At 40.5% G+C, this 18,802-nt stretch overlaps 1 protein-coding gene across 11 annotated transcripts in view; it reads left to right on the forward strand.

Moving 5' to 3' along the window:
- Nucleotides 1-53: 53 nt before the first annotated feature.
- Nucleotides 54-18,802, forward strand: part of LOC135482466 (serine/arginine repetitive matrix protein 1-like) — a 28,352-nt gene continuing 9,603 nt past the window's right edge. For 7 of the 11 annotated variants that reach the window (XM_064762493.1, XM_064762488.1, XM_064762489.1 and 4 more), the window contains exons 1-10: nucleotides 54-212; nucleotides 677-830; nucleotides 3,415-3,676; nucleotides 14,989-15,047; nucleotides 15,800-15,907; nucleotides 17,183-17,302; nucleotides 17,530-17,628; nucleotides 17,887-17,952; nucleotides 18,117-18,261; nucleotides 18,481-18,719. In XM_064762493.1, coding sequence (XP_064618563.1) covers nucleotides 729-830; nucleotides 3,415-3,676; nucleotides 14,989-15,047; nucleotides 15,800-15,907; nucleotides 17,183-17,302; nucleotides 17,530-17,628; nucleotides 17,887-17,952; nucleotides 18,117-18,261; nucleotides 18,481-18,719 — 1,200 coding nt within the window. In that variant the 5' untranslated portion in view covers nucleotides 54-212; nucleotides 677-728. Of the gene's footprint in view, nucleotides 213-676; nucleotides 831-3,414; nucleotides 3,677-4,082; nucleotides 4,168-5,020; nucleotides 5,074-8,308; nucleotides 8,484-14,988; nucleotides 15,048-15,799; nucleotides 15,908-17,182; nucleotides 17,303-17,529; nucleotides 17,629-17,886; nucleotides 17,953-18,116; nucleotides 18,262-18,480; nucleotides 18,720-18,802 lie in introns of those variants that run through there. The other 4 variants (XM_064762492.1, XM_064762498.1, XM_064762496.1 and 1 more) reach the window with 4 other exon arrangements.

Genomic DNA, 18,802 nt, shown 5'->3' on the forward strand with positions numbered 1-18,802 from the left:
TGAAAATAAAAAAGATGCATTTGGAAAACTTTCTGTGTTTTCTTCGTGCAGTATCATTCAGGCCCTTTTTCCGTTCGGGGCGGAGCCAGTCCATTTTTAACCAGGAACGACGATAACAACAACGTGTTATTGTGGAGATTTTTGTGGAGATTTCATTCTCAATGTTTGCTCATTTATTCCTCAAAAACATTAAAATACACTTATAATTTAGGGTACGTTGCTTCTTTTCTATATATTCTAATTATATTCTCAGTCGTTACCATGTTCGGCTATTGTTCTGGTCAGAAAATCTGTTGTCAAATATATTTACAACTGGATTTGTGTTTACTCGATCAACTGCTTTCGCTTGGCACACACATACACACTGCCTATATAGTACGCATGTGACATAAGTACATATTGTTTGCATATGGTATGTTAGACTGTTGTGATGTATACTGTTGGTTGCAGTTGAGGGAGAGGTTCTCTTAACTTTGTCAGCCTGCTGTCAAGTCAAAAGTCTCATTTCAGATTGCCATCTTAAGCAGGGGTAGCCAAGGCTCAAGCAAGAAGCAGTCGACATGAGTCCTACCGTATGACATGTCCATGTGAATTGGTACATTGTGTATGTACGCACTACTTTGTTTGTTAATTCTATTTCTAAATTCTAGTGTACATGTATAATATATATTTCCAGGTATCCCTTCCAGTCTTGAAAATAAAGTGGGCATTGAAACAAGGGGACCAAGATGGATTCAGATCATGAGGAACAAGATCCCCTGGCCAGCATCCAGGAAATATTGGAGAAACACAAAAAGGCTATTGAGGATTCTGAATCTGAGGAAAGATGTGTAAGTAGCAACCAAATTAAACTGTTGTAGTGTAAATATGTCATGGTTTTTAAAAAAGACAGTCCTTCATTGATAAGATTTACCTATGGTTTCTAACGACTGGACAAATGAATGGATGAAATATCAAATTTTGTGAAGGTGGCCTGTATGCCCAACTGCATGGGTGTACATTGTTCGATGGTTCGTTAAAGTCGGCCTGTACTGTGTAGCTTAACAGAAAGTTTTTAATAAACTCATCTCATTTTTAATAAACTCATCATGGCATCCCAACTGTCGGTGCAGATGCACATGGAGAATCAATAATAACTAATCACGAGTTTGACACTCCCAACAAGTGGCCCAGGCCACTGAAAGCTAATAATGTCAAAGGAATGAGTCATCTTCATGAATATTCTTATGAATATCCCAGTCAAGATGTTCTACAGTGGCTGTACATAACAGTGGCATTTTAAGGGATATTGGTTTCTACATGTTCTTCTTTTGCCCTTCCCCGCCCTGCCTCTGTTTTGATGCTGGTTATGTTTCCCCCTGAAATGTTCATTCCACATGTACGTTCGAACATGCATTTAAGTAGACATTTCAAATGTAATAGAATGTCTTTTCCATTGAGAACACTGATTTTGGTCCTAAGGTTCTATTCAATTGACCTCTGTACTTGGGACAACAGTATGATTTCTCAGTCCCAAAGGCAAAGGTGTTCTTGACTGTACATACTGATACACACACATATTGGTCCATCATGTATTGTAACCTAGTCATAATGGCCATAGTCGTAGCAGTTGGTAATCATGTCTTGTCTGAAGGCATCTCATAAATCTTCCAATAATGCTGAGCTTTCTCATTTGGTTGATCTGTGATGATATATAGCAATATGATACCTTTACAAGTTATAGGAGGACTCGTGGTCATGGGGATGGAAGTAATAACTGGTCTACATGTGCAGAGGAACCTCCCTTGGGCCTTAGCAGACATTTCTGTAATCAGGATACCCTCTCTTTCAAGGACAGTGACTATGGTCACAACTGTGCCATTTCTATACAATCGCCCTCTGTAATCAGGACACCTCCCTATAATGGACAGCATCTGTTAGTCCCTGGTGTGTCTTTGATAGAAAGGTTCTATGCTTGTCAAAGGGGTAACATGGCCATGGGGAAGTGTTCCTGACAAGTATGTTCAGTAATTGATACCAAAAGCATGACAAAAAAGTAGTTCATACATGTGAAAAAAAACCGATTTGTCGCTGGTGGTTGCACAATGTAAATTATCGAAACATGATGTAGGTTACGTCTACAATGAAGGTTGTACATTGTATTATCTGAACTCAGAAGGACCTACTCTTGTCGATCTAATGGATCTTACAAGAATTTTCCAAACGGCAAGCGTAGACTATACAATGATGTACTTATGTATGCCAGTACGTCTCTCAGTCACAACCACAGACAACAGCTGGTGATGACTGTGTAAACCACAAATATGTTGCTTCCTCATCGAGGGGAAACACTCAGAATAAGAGGAAGGAAATAGAATGAAGTTGGCTAATATTTCATTTCTGTCTTCCTCTGATAAATGATGTGCAAATGTCATAGTGTATACAAATGAACTTTAAATGTACACTGGTACCCACTTCTTGTAGTTGTAGATGAAATTGTCAGGGGCATACATGTCCATGTACAAACATTGTAACATTAGCCTCAATCTCTACATGTATGCACCAATTTGTACCATCCTACAGAGTGGCCCACTTCAAATGCCTGCAGTCCGGGTGTAATTCCGTTTGTATCGTTTGGGAGGGGGGGGGGGCACACCCATCAACCTCGTCCCCAAGTAGACTATCTAGCCTTAGTTTTTCCTGACATAACCAGTGATTTTCAATATACTCCCCTTGTGTAAAAATGTACCATCAGTTGAAACTTAGGAAACTGAACTTGCCAATTTTGGCTCATCGAACAGTACCCAGTACAGTATTTCTGACATTTTTAGCTGTGATCAGCAATGTCTCGTGTCAGGTACTATGGCTGAGATGCTCCTTTGACACAGTTTAAGTTCACAATCCACAATATGTTCCTTTTTAAAAGCAGACCTAGTCAGACTTGACCGGAAGCTTGTGCTACAGTCTGTGTGTACTGATATAGAACAACAGCACAAGTCGAGTATAGTACACAACAAATCAGTTTGAATGGTCTCTGCAACAGATCAATATTTCAAGACGATGACTTGGTGTGTGGAAGTCTCGAGATAATGTGCTGTACATGAACGCAACATCCCTCATCAGTGTGGAGTGAATAATTTGGTTGAGTTGAGTTGGCTGCTGAAGAGTTTGGAATGGGATGAAAAGGAGTGACACAAATGCACTTTGCTGTAGGAGTTGTTCAGAAAATTCATTATAATTTTCTTTTCTACTTCTACTTCTACTTCTAGAGCAGCATGTGTCTAAAACCTTTTGATTTTTGCACTGGCCACCGTGGTAAGGCTGGCATGCGCACCTGCCTGTCACACCCAGCGAGCCTGAACATGTTGGTCATGTTTCCAAAGATTTACCAAAACAGTTTTGCCTGCCTTACCATGTCATTTGTTTTACTTTCAGAGTCAAGATGATCATTCCAGTCCCCAGGGCTTTTCTTCGCGGGACGAGTCCCCCTCTTGGGAGCGACCCTCATCGCGAGATCATTCCACATCAAGGCGTCTTTCCCCAGGTCATTCCTCGCGCGATCATTCCAAGTCAAGGGAACATTCCAAGTCAAGGGAACATTCCAGAACGCCATCTTACGACCGAGAGAGAACCAGATCGAGGGAGCATTCCTCTTCACGTCATTCCTCAGTTGATCGAGCAATGTCATGGAGAAGCGGTAAGTCGCAGGATATAGAATTTTAGAAAAATTAGGATCAGCAGGAGTAACTGTGAGGCCGAAACTAATTCATAGTTCATGTTTACATGTAGAGGGGGATTGGCTGTGCTGTCCTTGTCAGATTGGTTTCCTGATTAGAGAGCTCAAATTGAATGGAAACAATAACCAGTGTTTTTAATAGAGAGGTATGCTCGCTAAAGGAGGTTCTACTAACAACTGTATCAATACATTCCCTTAATAATGTTGGTCTGTTTTGGCCTGGCCACCTATAGGTGGTGTCATTATTACAACAATCTGCAAAAGGATTTGGCTTAAAACCAGCAAAGTTGTTAAAAACTCACAGCCTTATTTGGCATACTTAAACTATGCCTGTGGTTTACTGGGTTTATTAGGCCCATTCTTTGTACGAATTTCCACATTCTGTTGTGTCTGTGGAATAGGCGACACTTGGGCTTGATGATCTGCTCCTGTCTTCTCTGCAGTAGTCCTGTGTGAGTATTCAAAGAAGATTTTTTTGTCAATGATTATGTGCTAGTTGCCTAGATGCCTAGTTGTAGTTTGTTTGGTTACAGTCCAAGAGAGGGGATGATACATGTCAATACATGAATATTCAGGTATAGGTGTATAGTATAGTCATACACGTATGTCGAGTTGTGTGCTACATTTTGTATGTGATGAATTTCTTCCCAATCTATTGAAAATATCTCAAGCTGTTCATCTATGATAATATGTGGGCTGCATTGTCCTAATTCATATAATCATCAGCCATCTGCTGCTGTATTGAGGGCTTGTAATAAAAACTGTCATCATCAACACTGTATCGGAATGGTCTTTGTTGATGGTGTTTTGTTGGCTGTGTTGCATTGATAGATGTAGGAGACAACCCTTTTATTAGGTACATCATCCACTGAATTAGCCTTCTAGACTGGCCTACCTGTCTATCTTGTGATGAGACCTACTTGTAGTTATTAGTTTACAGGGACAACATATCTTTTGGCCGAGTAGGGTGCCAATTTCCACCACCAGAGCTGGGAGATAAAACTACCAGGGCATAAGGCTCAGACCCATTATTTATTGATACAATCTTCCGAGTTTCTTGCTATCTTCACAGGTGGCTCTACTTGCATTTGTGGGCATTGGGAACTAAATGAATGATTAGATGTTTAATTCTAGGTTACTATTGCGTTTCCTGAATGTGTAAATGTAGATAATGAGTTGGTTCAGACTGATAACGAGGGGCCGCTCCAATTAGGGGATGTTCAAACGCTTACGATATGAAATGTATGTTAGTTGTGCTTTTGTGATAGCCATATTTGAAAAGATTATGAGTAGTTACACATTATTCTGTATTTAATTTGGTTTTGACTGCATAAAGAAGTGTAAGAATTTTAAAATGGGTAAGTAGTTTGGTATGTGAACCCGTCATACATGTTATACTTCGTACTACCAGAATGTATCCGAACGGAATCTTGACAGTAGTGCATAAATGCTTGACAGTAGTCCATTGTTCTGATGTGCTGAGTTCCATTCTTAAACTAAAATCTTATTCATAAAGTGTTGGAGAGTATAATATCTGCCTGCAGTGCAAACTTAGGCATTGGACAATATGGACTTTTGAAGAGGTCATCTCCTGTGCTTTCAGTGCTCTTCTCTATTGTAAGATCTGCACATTCACTTGCCACTAATTTATAGAAGCATTTACGATTAATGCAAGGTCATGAGTTTATCAAGCTGTTCACTTAAGCCATTCATTAGTTATCCATCATCATTATCAAGTCAGTTAAATAGCCATTTAAAATTGCTTGTTGCAGTTCATCATCTCGCTCCTTAATCTGTCGTAATCTCTCCTTGAACGAAAATCTTTCCCGTGATTTATTTCCAATCCATTAGAGTCTTTGAACAGTTGCTGGTCTTGTTTGGATGTGCACATTCAGCGAACTGTCCTTGAAGTGGTCCTGAATGACGGGTGAGAGCACCGTGGAGGGGTAGATGAGAGGTGCATGCCAATATTGACAAGCTGCCTCTGTGTCTGACATTGACAACTTGTTTGCCTGCATGATCATCCAAATCCAGGCCCAGGGCTCGAAATTCACGAAGGCGACAGAATCAAATACCTCTTATGCTATCCCTCATTGCCTTTGTGTCCTGGAAATTTCTTCCTTTACGAAAGCAATTTTTCTTCATTTCTTTCAATTTGAAGCTTGCCCTATTTCTCGAAACTGGCAGAAGTGAAATAACTGCGTGCACTTCTGAAGCTTATTTCGAGGCCTGCTTATCACGTCTGCTTCATCTTGGGTCTGAGACTTCGTGCCATAAAAGACTTATGCATTGTCATCCACTCAGTCTTTCTTTTCTTTTCAACATGCATGGATCCAAACCAAGACTTGAAAATTACAAGAAGCGACCAATTAATATGCAGCTCATCTGCGGCTTTTGCAATTCAGTCAGAATGATTTAGTGTTCCCATGATAAATTATGGATAAACTGATGCGTTTATAAGCTGTGAAACTCTATCTGGTCACCGGCAAATATTTCTCGTCAATTGGCAATATTTTAGTGGCTTTTTTATCAGCTTTATTGAAGATTCCATCACCAGATTGCGTTAACAGCATCTTAAAAAAGGTCTCTCGTCTTGAGTACGGTATATACTCATATACTCATGCTACTGGGTGAGGCAGGAAGTCCATACTAATATATTTTTTCTCGTCTGCTGTCGTCTGCTTTTCCTCATATTTTATGAAGATCGGTGAGTCATTTTCTCCCTCAAGTATCATTTGAGGTGAGGCACGGTGTTGAAAGAATAAAGGCGGATGATTGCCGGATTGGAACAGGCTGCTCGTTGATGTGCACAGATAAGCTGATTAAAGGATAAATGTGTGGCGACCTGTTGATTCAGTGTGGAAGACTGCTTTAAGTTTGTCGCTCAGAGGGCTGATTTTCAGTTGTAGGCTTGGATTTTGTTTTTCGGAGGAGGGAGAGTAACTTGAAAGGAATTTAACTGATGGCGTGTGTGTGGTTTTACTCAATGTATGATGATAACTTTTTTGAATCAAGGTCAAAAGAAGTAGTTTTTGATGGCAATGACATCATCAATTGCAGAGTTGCAGTAAAGTCTGAATCAAGTCAAAGTAGCAGTTATGACTATGGTTTGAGGCCGAGGGAGTCATTCGACATACAATATCTAAGAGATCAGCTAATACTGGAGGGAACAAAGCAGCCATTCACCACTCCAGAAATCCCTTAGATGTGTACAAGTAAGCCGTCCAATACAAGGAGCAGCACTTGTTTGCTTGATTGATTGCAAAGCTGCCCAGAGTTCAAGCCCTGACTTTGGATGATGTCTTTGATGATGTGTGTACCGTTAGGTATTTTAGCTGGAGACCCACATGAACCTGAGTAAGAATTGCAGCAGTGCCCACTCCAGCAGTCCATGGTAATGATGTCTTGCTTACAAGACCATTAACGAGTAGCCATCCAATAACTAGGCACAGGGCCTGTCTCCCCTCCTTGATTGATTACAGAGCTGCTCAGAATTAAGAGTCCGAATCGTGACCTTGGATCAGGCGGAGGTACCGAGTGCCAGGTCATTGCACAATCGTCTGCTATTAAGATGATGAGAGCGAGGGGGACATGACATTTCTATGATTGAATTCCTGAATTTATACAATAAACAAAACAGTTTGTGCCAGATTTATGACAATCTTCCTGTATTTAGATATTCAGAATCAATTAGTATTCAGAGAGGTGTGGAATCCAGACAGGGATGTTTTATTGCTTCGATTGCCAAATTATTTTCTCGAGCATCTTCTGCTTGGCTCTCCTCTCGGTATGATCGTCTGCTGTCAAAGCCACGTTTTCTGTGTTCCTTATTATGGGATAAAACGATTTGTGGCGTTTTTGTCCACTTGACATTCAAATACATGTAACACAAAATGGAATAGCCTCGGGTACTTTCATCAATTGGTTATCTTAAGCCGCCACACAATGTCAGGGATCGCGACTAAGATTGGTGAGATGTCATTTTCAAACATTTAGAAGTTCAGATTGACGAGGCTATCGATAAGAAACTATCAAGCGTATTGGGAATTGGTTTGTCGACTTTGCTATGCCAAAGCAGCTAAATGACATTTTGGGATAATGTGTTCAAATCTGTGACAGGAATTCATATTAGTTTGGTATTGATTTCTCCTTGTTGTTCCATTAAAGATATGTAAGGAAACATATCCTGTTTAGCGAAGGAACCGATTTCAAGTCAGTGGGTCGTCACTTTTGTATGTGGTGAAAGTATGAGAGGAGATTTTGTCTGTTTTAGCAGGGGAAATACATTTGCTATTACTTGAGTTTCTTTGAATGTTTGTTAGCTTGAGTGAAGATCGTTCTTCAATAACACTAATATTGTCAGGGCTTGAGTAATTCTGATATTGATGTGAAAGTTAGGCTCAGGTATTGAACTATTTCTCCTCTGAACATTGGGACATTCAGATGTGACTGATTCTCATAACAAGATTTTCTCAATCCAATAGCAGGCCAGCGTGACTGGAAGTGACAGCAATGCTTGAGGTATTGTTATTCGCATCCTGTGAATCGAATTAGGCGGTAATACTAAAAGTGTGAGTAAGGCGAGGATGACTGTGGGTTGCGGATGCAGGAATGATAGGATCGGTGCTATGACCCGGTGAGGTTTCTTGGATTAGTCTCCTGTTGCTTGTCTCTGAGTCACTCTGACTATTTTCTGCCATGGCTCGGTATTATAGAACATGCACAGGTTGGATTAAGACGCTCATAGAGGCTACATGTCCACAACTTGGTAAGTGATTTTGAACACTTGAGAATTATTTTCATTTTAACGAATTATTTTCATTTTAACGGATTCTCTGTAGGTGTAAATATGGTCATATTTGACCTTTATTTGTTGACGGTTGTCCAGATTGATGTTGTGCTACAAAGGGTGTTTTGTTTCTGATAGAATCAGTTGATAACTGGAGGGTTGGCTCTCAAATTGATGACTTTGTACCTTCTGCTTCTCCTATCCCTCTGGCAAATGTCTGGCCTGGTGGTAGCTCGCTGCACTTGAAAGCAGTTGGTATTCCAGCAGAACCTAGGATGGAAAGCTCTCTTGGACAGCTCTTTTCTAGTATGACCAGTAAGATCAATTTAATCAGTATAATTTCCTCATGGGTACATGCAGCATCTGGTTTTATGGAGACATTACTGTGACCAGAGGTAATGTGGTGATTCACACTCCAGACATGGATGAACATAAACCTATGGCCGGTGTGATAAAACACAAGATTTATGTCCAGAATCCTGGTGAGTCCTCCAGTCATCATTGTGCTCTGGAGAATCAGTCGTAGAAGTGTGTTAGCATCCTGAGCTTCACATCCTTTCTCTCTGCACAATACCGGGCTCATGCCGGAGTAGTCCTGTTAACTTCCAGCAGGATTGCAAGCTGTCGCATATCTGGCGACAACGAAAACTGGCGTGACCTATGTGATCTATACTTCATGGTATCGGAGAGAATCCATTAGGCTCCTAAGAGCTGATAAATCAGGTATGTGGTTGATCTGATGATGACACGAAACGACCATGAATTGAACTATCACGCTATTCAGTCCAAACCTAGAACAGATATCTGATTTGTGGTTTGTCATGTAATGACACGGCTGTAACACTTCAGCTCAAATCCATATTGAAGTAAGATAGGTCAGTCTCGCCAATAGTCCGCACAAGGAAAAGTCACATCAATACTTCAGCTAAGTGATTCGCAATTAACTCCCCAGTATCCACCGATCCACTTGCTGACCTCCTGGTCTATTTACCCCACAAACAGTGCGATCAATGGATGGATGTATCTGTAACCTGACACGGTGGTTGATGTCCTTGCCAGTTGGGTAATGAAGTATTGGGAATCATTATGGTAGCTAATGTATTGATTGACAAGTATAGATGCCCCAAGGCATCATTTCTTCCTTCGGGGGGGGGGGATGGCCCAAGTGCTCATATTCCACTACAGGTTTCCTTTTAAATGGCATGATGCAAGGATGAATGCTTTCAGAGAGTGAGGAAGATGGGAGAAAGGCGGCCCATCTTTAGTTGGGGACTTTCGTGTTTAACGTCTGCATTGTGTTGCTAGTGTGGCAAGCCCTCACCCACACAACTCAAATCAGACAGCATTACTTGTAGAACCGGAGATGGCACCCGCAGCTATTGACAAATTAATAGGGATACCAAGAAAGATGAAGACAGAGTTAGAAATATCACTTCTCTCTTGTGCTTCAAGCGTAACAGAGTCATCACAGCTCTCCATAACAATGCCGTTAAACTTGACCCTACTCAAACGGGAGTGATACTCCCTCAGGGATGTACCAAGTGACAGGCACATCAGATGAAGAAGAAGATTCAGCTGTAAGAGGTAATCATGTTCCCTGTGGCACTGTCATAAATCTGGTAAAATCAATAGCTGTGCTGATGCTGGAGGAGACATTGAGACATCAATGCTCTGAATTTGGCGAACTCTTACATTGTTCTACAGTAACCTGTCACTGCAAATGCTGACTCTGACTTTGATTGAGTGTATTGGTCAGTTGTATCAATTTGTTGTTGTTGTTCTTCATCACTCCGCCGTTAGTGATTTTGTGTATCATGGGGTTTCGAGTCTATCATAGGATCTTTTCATTAACTCTGTTTTCTTTCTTTGTTATGCTTATGTAGCAATCAAAAATGCCTGTTCCTGCCCATGGAAATACTTTCGTTTTCTGACATTTCCTCAGTGAGAAATTTGATTTCTGTTTCCTCCTTGGGGGTGGTCTTTCCACAATGAATGATCATGTTCCGCCACCCACACCCGTCTGGATACATCTGCTTTGGTTTCACGTATCTTTAGGCTGTGAGTCAGTTTAGCTACCCACATATAGTGTGATAATTCACATTGATGATATTGGGTTTTATTACTATTGATCAGAGAACAATATTACAGGTCAGAGAACAAAAAGGACCCACATTACCAATACGGTTTTGTGTAAAGGTCTAGACAATTGTTACAAAATGACGTACTAGTCCAGAGGACATTTTTTGGTTCTGCATAATAAATGGTCTCTCTGATTGTGACATGTATATATCATTACATCTTACAACCATAAATGGTCCAGAGGAATATGTTTGACGTTCCTCAGCTCAATTTTCTGCCTGAAGAGAATGTTTCAACAGAAACCCCAGTACCCTAACACGCTTTGCATAATGGTCTCTAGGATTGTGACAAATTTACATCTAACCACCATAAAAGGTTCAGGGAAATGTGTTTGACGTTGCTGAGACTTGACATATGCCTGTAGAGCGTGTAAAAGTTGGCACTGATGTGATTGTTATTCCAGGCAGGCATTTTGGCCTTTCTGTTTCCCGAAGCCGCTGATGACATTTGTCTTCAAGTCCCTCTTGGGGAATGTTATCGCGAGACGATAATGCACTTGTTGCAGATTGTGTGGCAATGGGCTGCGTTCTCGAGATGCCCTCGAATGGAATGGGGTGAGATGTAGACGTAAAAAGGTGATGTATGGAATTGTCGTTTGTTCCTTGATTTGTTTGATGAATATTATATCAAGCAAAAGAGGATAACCATGTGCCATATATCAAAGGCATTAGTAGAGTTAATCAAAAAGGGATAAGGCTTGCTTGTGTATTTCTGCCCATATTCATAAATAGCATTTGACACCTTTAAAACTGGTGATAGCAATTGCTGTAATTGGCTTCAGATTATAGCATTTGACACTGTTACAATTTTGGTCCTGAGAATAAAAGATGCAGTTGATGAAGATCTACCTTTAGGAAATGAATCTTCATGTATATGTTCAATGTAAAGGATGACCATCTGTGTTGTATTAGTAACCAAGCTATTGTCTAAACAGTAAAAAGTTCCTTAAATGAAACAATGAAAGTAATTTGAATGTCAAGATGGAAATCGGCAGCTTTCTTCTCTTTGCTGTTGCGATAGAATCACTTGTACTTTCTTGTACATCAGTGCCCAGAATAAGTCAGCCAACTTAATGTGGACTGTATCAGATTCGGAGGTTGCTAATGAATTAATGATGTGATCACTTTAACCTGAAACGAAGACTTTGTTTCAACTTGTGCAGCAATTTAATAGATATCCAATCATGAGTCATGAATAATGCAGGTGGTAAATTAAATACTCTTGCTTAGTGCAAATGAATTACATTCTTGACTTCATTACTTGCACTTTTGCAGACCAACTGTGTTGAACCATATTGCTAGAGGCTTGAGAACATAGTTATTGCAGTTGCATTGCTAATCTCAACTAAATTCTGGACACAAAGGAATATGGCTCGTCTTTTTAAACTCTGTAAAATAAGGAGGATTTGTCTAAAGCCATTTGGTAAGTTCTTAAATTCAAAGATCAGATTCTTGATTTAAACTTTAAAATGTCAAATGGCATGCTGATAGCTTTTAGTTACTTAACTGCAATACGATGGCTTAAGGAACCAAAAGTGTGAGGGACCTTGGCCTCTAGTCTGTCTTCTGTCACTGAAACCTTCTATCAGAGTATCAAGTCTTCACCAACACCATTTGCCCCCCATTTGCCAGCCAGATAATCTCGCTTCACTGCATCCAGAATGCTAATAGCAAAGGGAGTATTATAATGCAGCAGTGCCTTGATAGCCACGCGGTCACTTTGCTTTTGGACATTCGCTCATCAGAGCAGCTCTATTCATAAGTAACACTTCTCCATGAACGCAACTTTTGTTCAAAGTAGAACTTCTGTTTTTCAGAGTCTTATTTAGAGAAAACAAAGTGGCTTAGTGCATGGTCATGGACTTGCGTGAAGGGGTTGATTTTCAGTTTCATGGATTATAAGTAGGCTGCTTGCATTCCTGCATTACTTATACTGCTAATTGAAAGGTGGTGAACCTCTCGTGGTGTCAGGAATTCCATTGGTATTTCTCTGTAACTGTAACAACCAATTATTACTTGCACTTGCAACACCTGGCATGGTTGATTGTTTTATATGTAGATATTGAATTGATATCCAAATTGATTGAAGCGTGGTTGCCCAACAGTTGTTTTGGTAGTGCTGGCCAAAAAGATTCCCAGTAACTTGTGTCTGAGGCGGATGCTGGGGAGGGGAGTGTGCAGAGTGATCACCCCAAGCCTTCTACTGACAAAACAGTGCCGGCTAGAGATTCATGGCCGTACACACTCTCCCTCGAAGACTTCAGCCCTGCTTGGACCTTGAAGAAGTTCCGTAACTAACCATCCAATAACTAATCATGAGGCAACATATACTCTCGTCCCAGTATATGCCACCTCTGCTTCACTCAAAGGGAGTGTAAGACCATGACATTCAGGATGAATTAATGCCTCATGATGATCATGAGTTCATCTCATGCTGCATCTGTTGAATGAAATATACATTAGTTCATCATAGTGTATACATGTACACAAGCCAGGATAAGCTGGGATTCGAACAGACTCCAGTAGTAATGAACACAAGTTGCCTTATTCCATATTTCCTTTAATGGCGAGAAGAAATCACTGGGGATGCCAACAGTTCTCCAGAATCTCCATAAATCTCTAATAAAGTAGTCCTGGTATCTTTAAGTGGTTGTGCTGATGTGTTTCTTGATATTTTCGCATATGCTGGAAGACAGGTGGCCGAGGGGCACTCTGGTATCGTCATTAATCTAAGTTGATACGGTGTGAATAAATGCGCCATTATGTCTATCATCATCTAGGAAAACTGGTTAACTGTTTGTGGCCCAGGACCCTGAAGGAAGAGAAAAACATATGCCGGTTTGTAATTTGTAACTTCATCTTTTGTATGATTTAACACTCTGATCGCATTTAAATAGTGATTCCAATTAGATTTCTGAAAGATCACTGATGACCCAAGGGTAATTGTGAGAAATTTCAATGAAATCCATCTCCTGCTTCAACAATTGTTTTGTATTTGGCATTAGAATGATGATCCTTGCGGGTTATTCCGTTAAAATATGACTGATGGTTTATTCCATCCCCAAGCGCATCTTACCCCATAACAGGCAGTCTGCGAAAGCTCGTAAAGGGTCTTGTGTGTCAAGATGCTGCAAGTGATGCTTTCACCTTATCTTATATGATTCAATTAGAATTCTCATTCTCGCTTGGTCATTTCCGCCAGGAGTATATACTACCTTGGTACTTACCTGTACCTGATGAAACTACTGCTATAGTAAGTCAGAGCTAAGTCTATCGCCTCCAGCTATGATAGACTGCTTCTCTTCAACAAAGCTGGACCTAGCTCCCCTTGAGTTCTACCAAATTTGACTGTTCGCCTTGAAGACAGATTTTTGAAAGTATTGACGATGTCTTCGATTCTTCATTCTTCGGATATTTGTCTGTGTTGTTGTTTTCGCCGGAGTACCCGCTCATTCCGCCGGAAATATTTGCGTCTGTTGTTGCTCTGTTGCACAAAAGGTATGTACATTTGTACGGTGCATTGTAGTAAAGGTTTGCTGGGCTCCATGATTGTTTTTTTTAAAGATGCAAAGATCCAAAAATCTTGGTCTTCGAGATTGTGGACTTGGGTGATCTGGTACATAAAAATGGTTGGCCAAAGGTGGCCTCTTGACCGTTGACCACACTGTGTTCTTAATCAATCCAGTAACCAAACAACCAAATTCCAGCCACAATAGTGGCTGCATAGGATGATATATAAAATATTCTGAACTTTTTCTCTGTAGTAAAGGATGTGGTTGTATCTGAGTCAGATGATGCGGTAATAGACATGGTCTTTGGCTCTCAAGTTTTTCCACCTGGACCGCTTAAAGAAATATTTACTATAACAATAAGCAAGGGAACCTAAGTTTAGTATAGATAAAGAAATAACATTAGTGTGTAATTCTTGCTAATGGCGGAAACTAGCCTATATCATGTCATCAAAACTGATTAAAGGCAAATATCATACTGCAAAAATGCATTGGGATCTTCTACCAGTACTTTGCCATTTGGAGACATGCCCACATAAAACAAGTTGTGCAAGATTTCTGTCTCTTTAAAGGTGTTCTGATCTTTTTACAGTATCAATTAGTATTTTCCTGAAGGGTCATGAATCCTGACATTTCGGAGAACTTGTGGGAGGTGTGGTGATCTCGAAGCCTAGGGGCCAAAATGAGAAAAGATGCACTTCACAAAAGTCTTATCCTTACAGATAAACACAGTCCGTGACCCAGGGTGGAATTTCCTTTTAATTGATTTTTTTAGTGAAAATCTATTAAACTTACGTCTTTCTGTGATAATATTTTATCTCATTGGTGTCGTTGCAGATGGATCTGAATCGCCTGGGCCAAGTCGACGAGATCTGGAACCTAGTGAAACGAGTCAGGTGAGTTGGGTCGCAAAGAATTTCAAGAATTGATATAAATTACTTTGAACCTCCGAACTTTGGAGATACGAAAAAACAAACTGGGATGTCGAACTATTTGAAAAACTTAAACCCTTGGAATACAGTGATGATTTTGTAATCGGAGCCTCAGATACGAAATATTTTGATTTCAAATGTTGCTGTACTTGGACATGCGAAGTACGCTGTCTTGAGATGGACAACACATTGCAGAAAAGACATGTGGAGCACTATTACTGGATTGATTTGGATGTTTTTCATGTGTGTTTGTTTTGGATTAAGGTTTGTAAACTCCTTTGAAAACATGGGTGAGAGCGATAAGAAGAACAACTGATAATCATAATAATCTATGGACTATTGGGCTATTTAGATCAGTGTATTGCATTAAGTTATGTCTAAGTCCTTGAATGAAAGTCAGATTGTCCCAGATCGAATCTTAATATTTAGAATTTCAAAATAAGCCGTGTACCCGGTAACCCAATATATAAGTGTCCATTTGGGAAGCCAAAGTCATGGTAGGTGTCAAACAGCAAGGACGGTGTCTTGTTTGTCCTCAACCTCTCCAATCCCCAACACCCCTTGATGTCCAAGGCAAGGGACACACCTGTGGACCAGTCTTGACCGCTACAGTGTATGCTGCTTTTCCTCTTCAACTGTGATATTCTATAAGTTGTACTTTCTAAGTCATCCATTCTCCGTCGGGTATCATTTAGCTAATCTCTTTCTTTTGCAAGCTTTTTCGCTCGTCCAGTTTTCATGGATACCGAAGCCCTCGGAGCCCTCTAGTGGCCTACCGCAGTTTCGCACGCTGTGGTTTTTGGAGTAATCGAGAATACGGAAGGGTATTCTTTCTTCATAAGATCATTTGTTGTCTTGCCCGGCTTTTGTGAACGGTCTTGCGATTTTTGTTCAAGTGCCAATTTCTAACTTAGATTTTTCAGTGTCGTCCATCTCGGTGTGTTGGCGGGGAAACCAATCTTTGTTTTCAGACAACTTTCTTCAGGCTACAAATACCAGAAAGGGATAAGGCGATCTTGCTTATTCTTTCAGTTTCAGTGACCAGTAAACCTATATGGTTGACACTGACTTCCTAGCTACTGCAACGAGTACTGTACTGAAGCTTTTCCTGTCATGATGGTTGGGGGCGGGGAGGGGGGCTTTCACTGAAATATCATAACCATATCCCCTTGAGTGCATGACTGATGCTGCAGTACTCATTACTTATAGCTCCTCAAAATATTTATTTGTCATTTATTTATTTTCTTTTTTTACAGTGAATACATGTATGTAGCTAATCGGTGATGAAATTTTTTTCCAGAGTATCAAATTCCTCCACCGAGTATCCATTCCTAAAATACGTATTTTCAATTAGAATATATATCTTTGTGATACATTTCATTTTTTGCACTGTTTACAGTTCAGTGTTGTACTCTGTCTTACACTATTCAGTTGCTAGAAACTAGCGTGCCATTATAGGCATCTGCAAAGCAGTTGAGGCAAAGCATTCACTCTCTAACCTGATGATATGCATTATAATGCATCCTGTCTTGAAGATTTAGGATAAAAACATCAACATAAATCAGTCTCGTTTCAAACAAACTGTTACTTTGTACAAAGCACATGATATCTCCCTGCATGAACTATCAAAATCTAGAATAGAGACCTAGTATTATACCAGTGTTGTGATGTTCCAGCCACTTAAAAAGTTAAACCAGCGTCTGAACATAGTATGCAGGATGTAGCCCATTGGGATATCAAATCATTCTGAAGTTTGACTCCAAGTGCTTAAGCACTATGAATTGTGACAGCAGTTTAAAAGAGGCTGTATTGAGGTCCAATAGCCCTTATAGGTGGCTAATTGTTTCCTTTCTCTCTTGTGTAATTTGAAGTAAGGTTTTGATCAAACTCATCTTTGGTGAATGCTCAAAGTGTACAAATTTTTGTTTGTAATTTTTTTCTCCCCCCTGATGTCAATTCAGTATTTACAAAGAACATTCAACAGTGAACTGCTGCCATTATCAAATTAAAACTGTACCAATTTGTAATTCCAGAGAAATTATAAAATGTCTATTCCCTGTTGTGACGAATTTGTTTCAACATTCATGTCTCCATTGCAGGATCAGCAGCCCACTACGTCTCGTGATGATCCTGGTCAGGTAGAAGATAACGATGCAACTGATGGAATGAAAGCACCACCAGTCACACAAGAACCGAAGGCAGATGACCCTCCTTCCCGGGTAGGTTGATTTGCAAACTGATTACTGGTTCGCAGGCAAGGAAGTAAAAGTGGCATTCCTCAATACGGCCCTGCCCAGTGTGTTCTCATGGGAATGAAAGAATGGATGAAGCAGCTTGCCTGTTCATACATGTATGTTCAGTTCATTTGCTCTTCATGTCGAGATAATTTTGATAGTTGTAACCTTGTCATTTTCCCTCAATTTGATTTTATTCATGTCTATTTCAGGATGAGTTGATGTCTCAGTCTGCCAGTGAAGATGACCTTGACAGTGATGGCCAGATGGTGGAGGGTAGCCCTCCGGTCAGGAGGGAGAAGAGAAAAAGGGTACGCTTCTCTTGCACGATTCAAAAATACATCTAACAGGCCTAAATGTACATTAGAACCTCTTTATTAAGGACAGCGTTGGGAATGACAAATCCAGTCCTTAATTGAGTGGTGTCCTGATTGCAGAGAGCAAATTCAAGGGAAATAACTAATTTGGGACCAAATGAGGTTTGTCTCTTTCCAAATCCTCACAAAACCAAATCCATAAATGGAAGAAGCTCCCCCTACTCTTCTTACATGTACACGTTTTCGTTCCAGGCTGTGTCTGACCTAAGCACAGAGTCTGAGGGAGACTTGCTGGATTCACCAGTTACTGATCTGCCTGTAAGTATTTCAATTCATTCTTCTTTTCTTCCACCATCCTTCTCGTCTAGCATATTTTCATGAAATTTCTTGGTTTAATAGGCAGTGTCACACTCAACTGGTCGCCTTTCAAATCCTTTACTCCTTGAAATGCGATTCGAAGTTAATGATCTCCTCGATTGCAGGTTCTCCCGGGTGCCAGTATGTTGTCGAATGAACATAACAAACACAGAATCAGCCTGGCAAAGAAAGGTTCATTGGCTAACAGAAGAAAACCAACACGTTCCATGGCAAAGCAGACACAATTCACTTCACTGTTCGAGTCAGCAGGTATGTTCTCAAGTTTGTGATCACAGATTAGGTGAAGGTTGTTTGTCATGGCAGTGAATGGCAATACTAAGTATCTCAAGATATGCAAACTCCTGGAATAAATCTGCCTCAAAACTTTCCATCATGCTCTTCTGATGGTGCAATATTCTTGGCGGTGTAGCAGAAGATGAAAATAGATAATGATTATTTTGCTGACTTGAACATTCATTCTGTTTCCAGCGGAGGCAGGTAGCTTGCTTGAGGAGATGGTTGAGGAGCCAGCAAGGCCACCGTCACGAGGCTCTATTGGCTCACCGAAGTCCTCACCAGGAATGAGCCGCAAACCAAAAGACGGTGCTTTATCGTTAGGCATGCTGATTGGCAAGAGTCCGCCACCTGCTGTCATGGCTAAACCTCACATGGCTGGTGGGATACGGATGCCTGTTGCCTTGCCTGGATTGGGGGCCCCAGCTCCTAAGGTAGGTTAACACAAAACCTTGCTGTGTGGAAGCATTTTGCTTACTAAATCCATTAATAAGGCATGGAGTGATAATATGATTAT

The sequence above is a fragment of the Lineus longissimus genome, chromosome 2, assembly GCF_910592395.1.
Source record: "Lineus longissimus chromosome 2, tnLinLong1.2, whole genome shotgun sequence".
NCBI classification, from domain to species: domain Eukaryota; kingdom Metazoa; phylum Nemertea; class Pilidiophora; order Heteronemertea; family Lineidae; genus Lineus; species Lineus longissimus.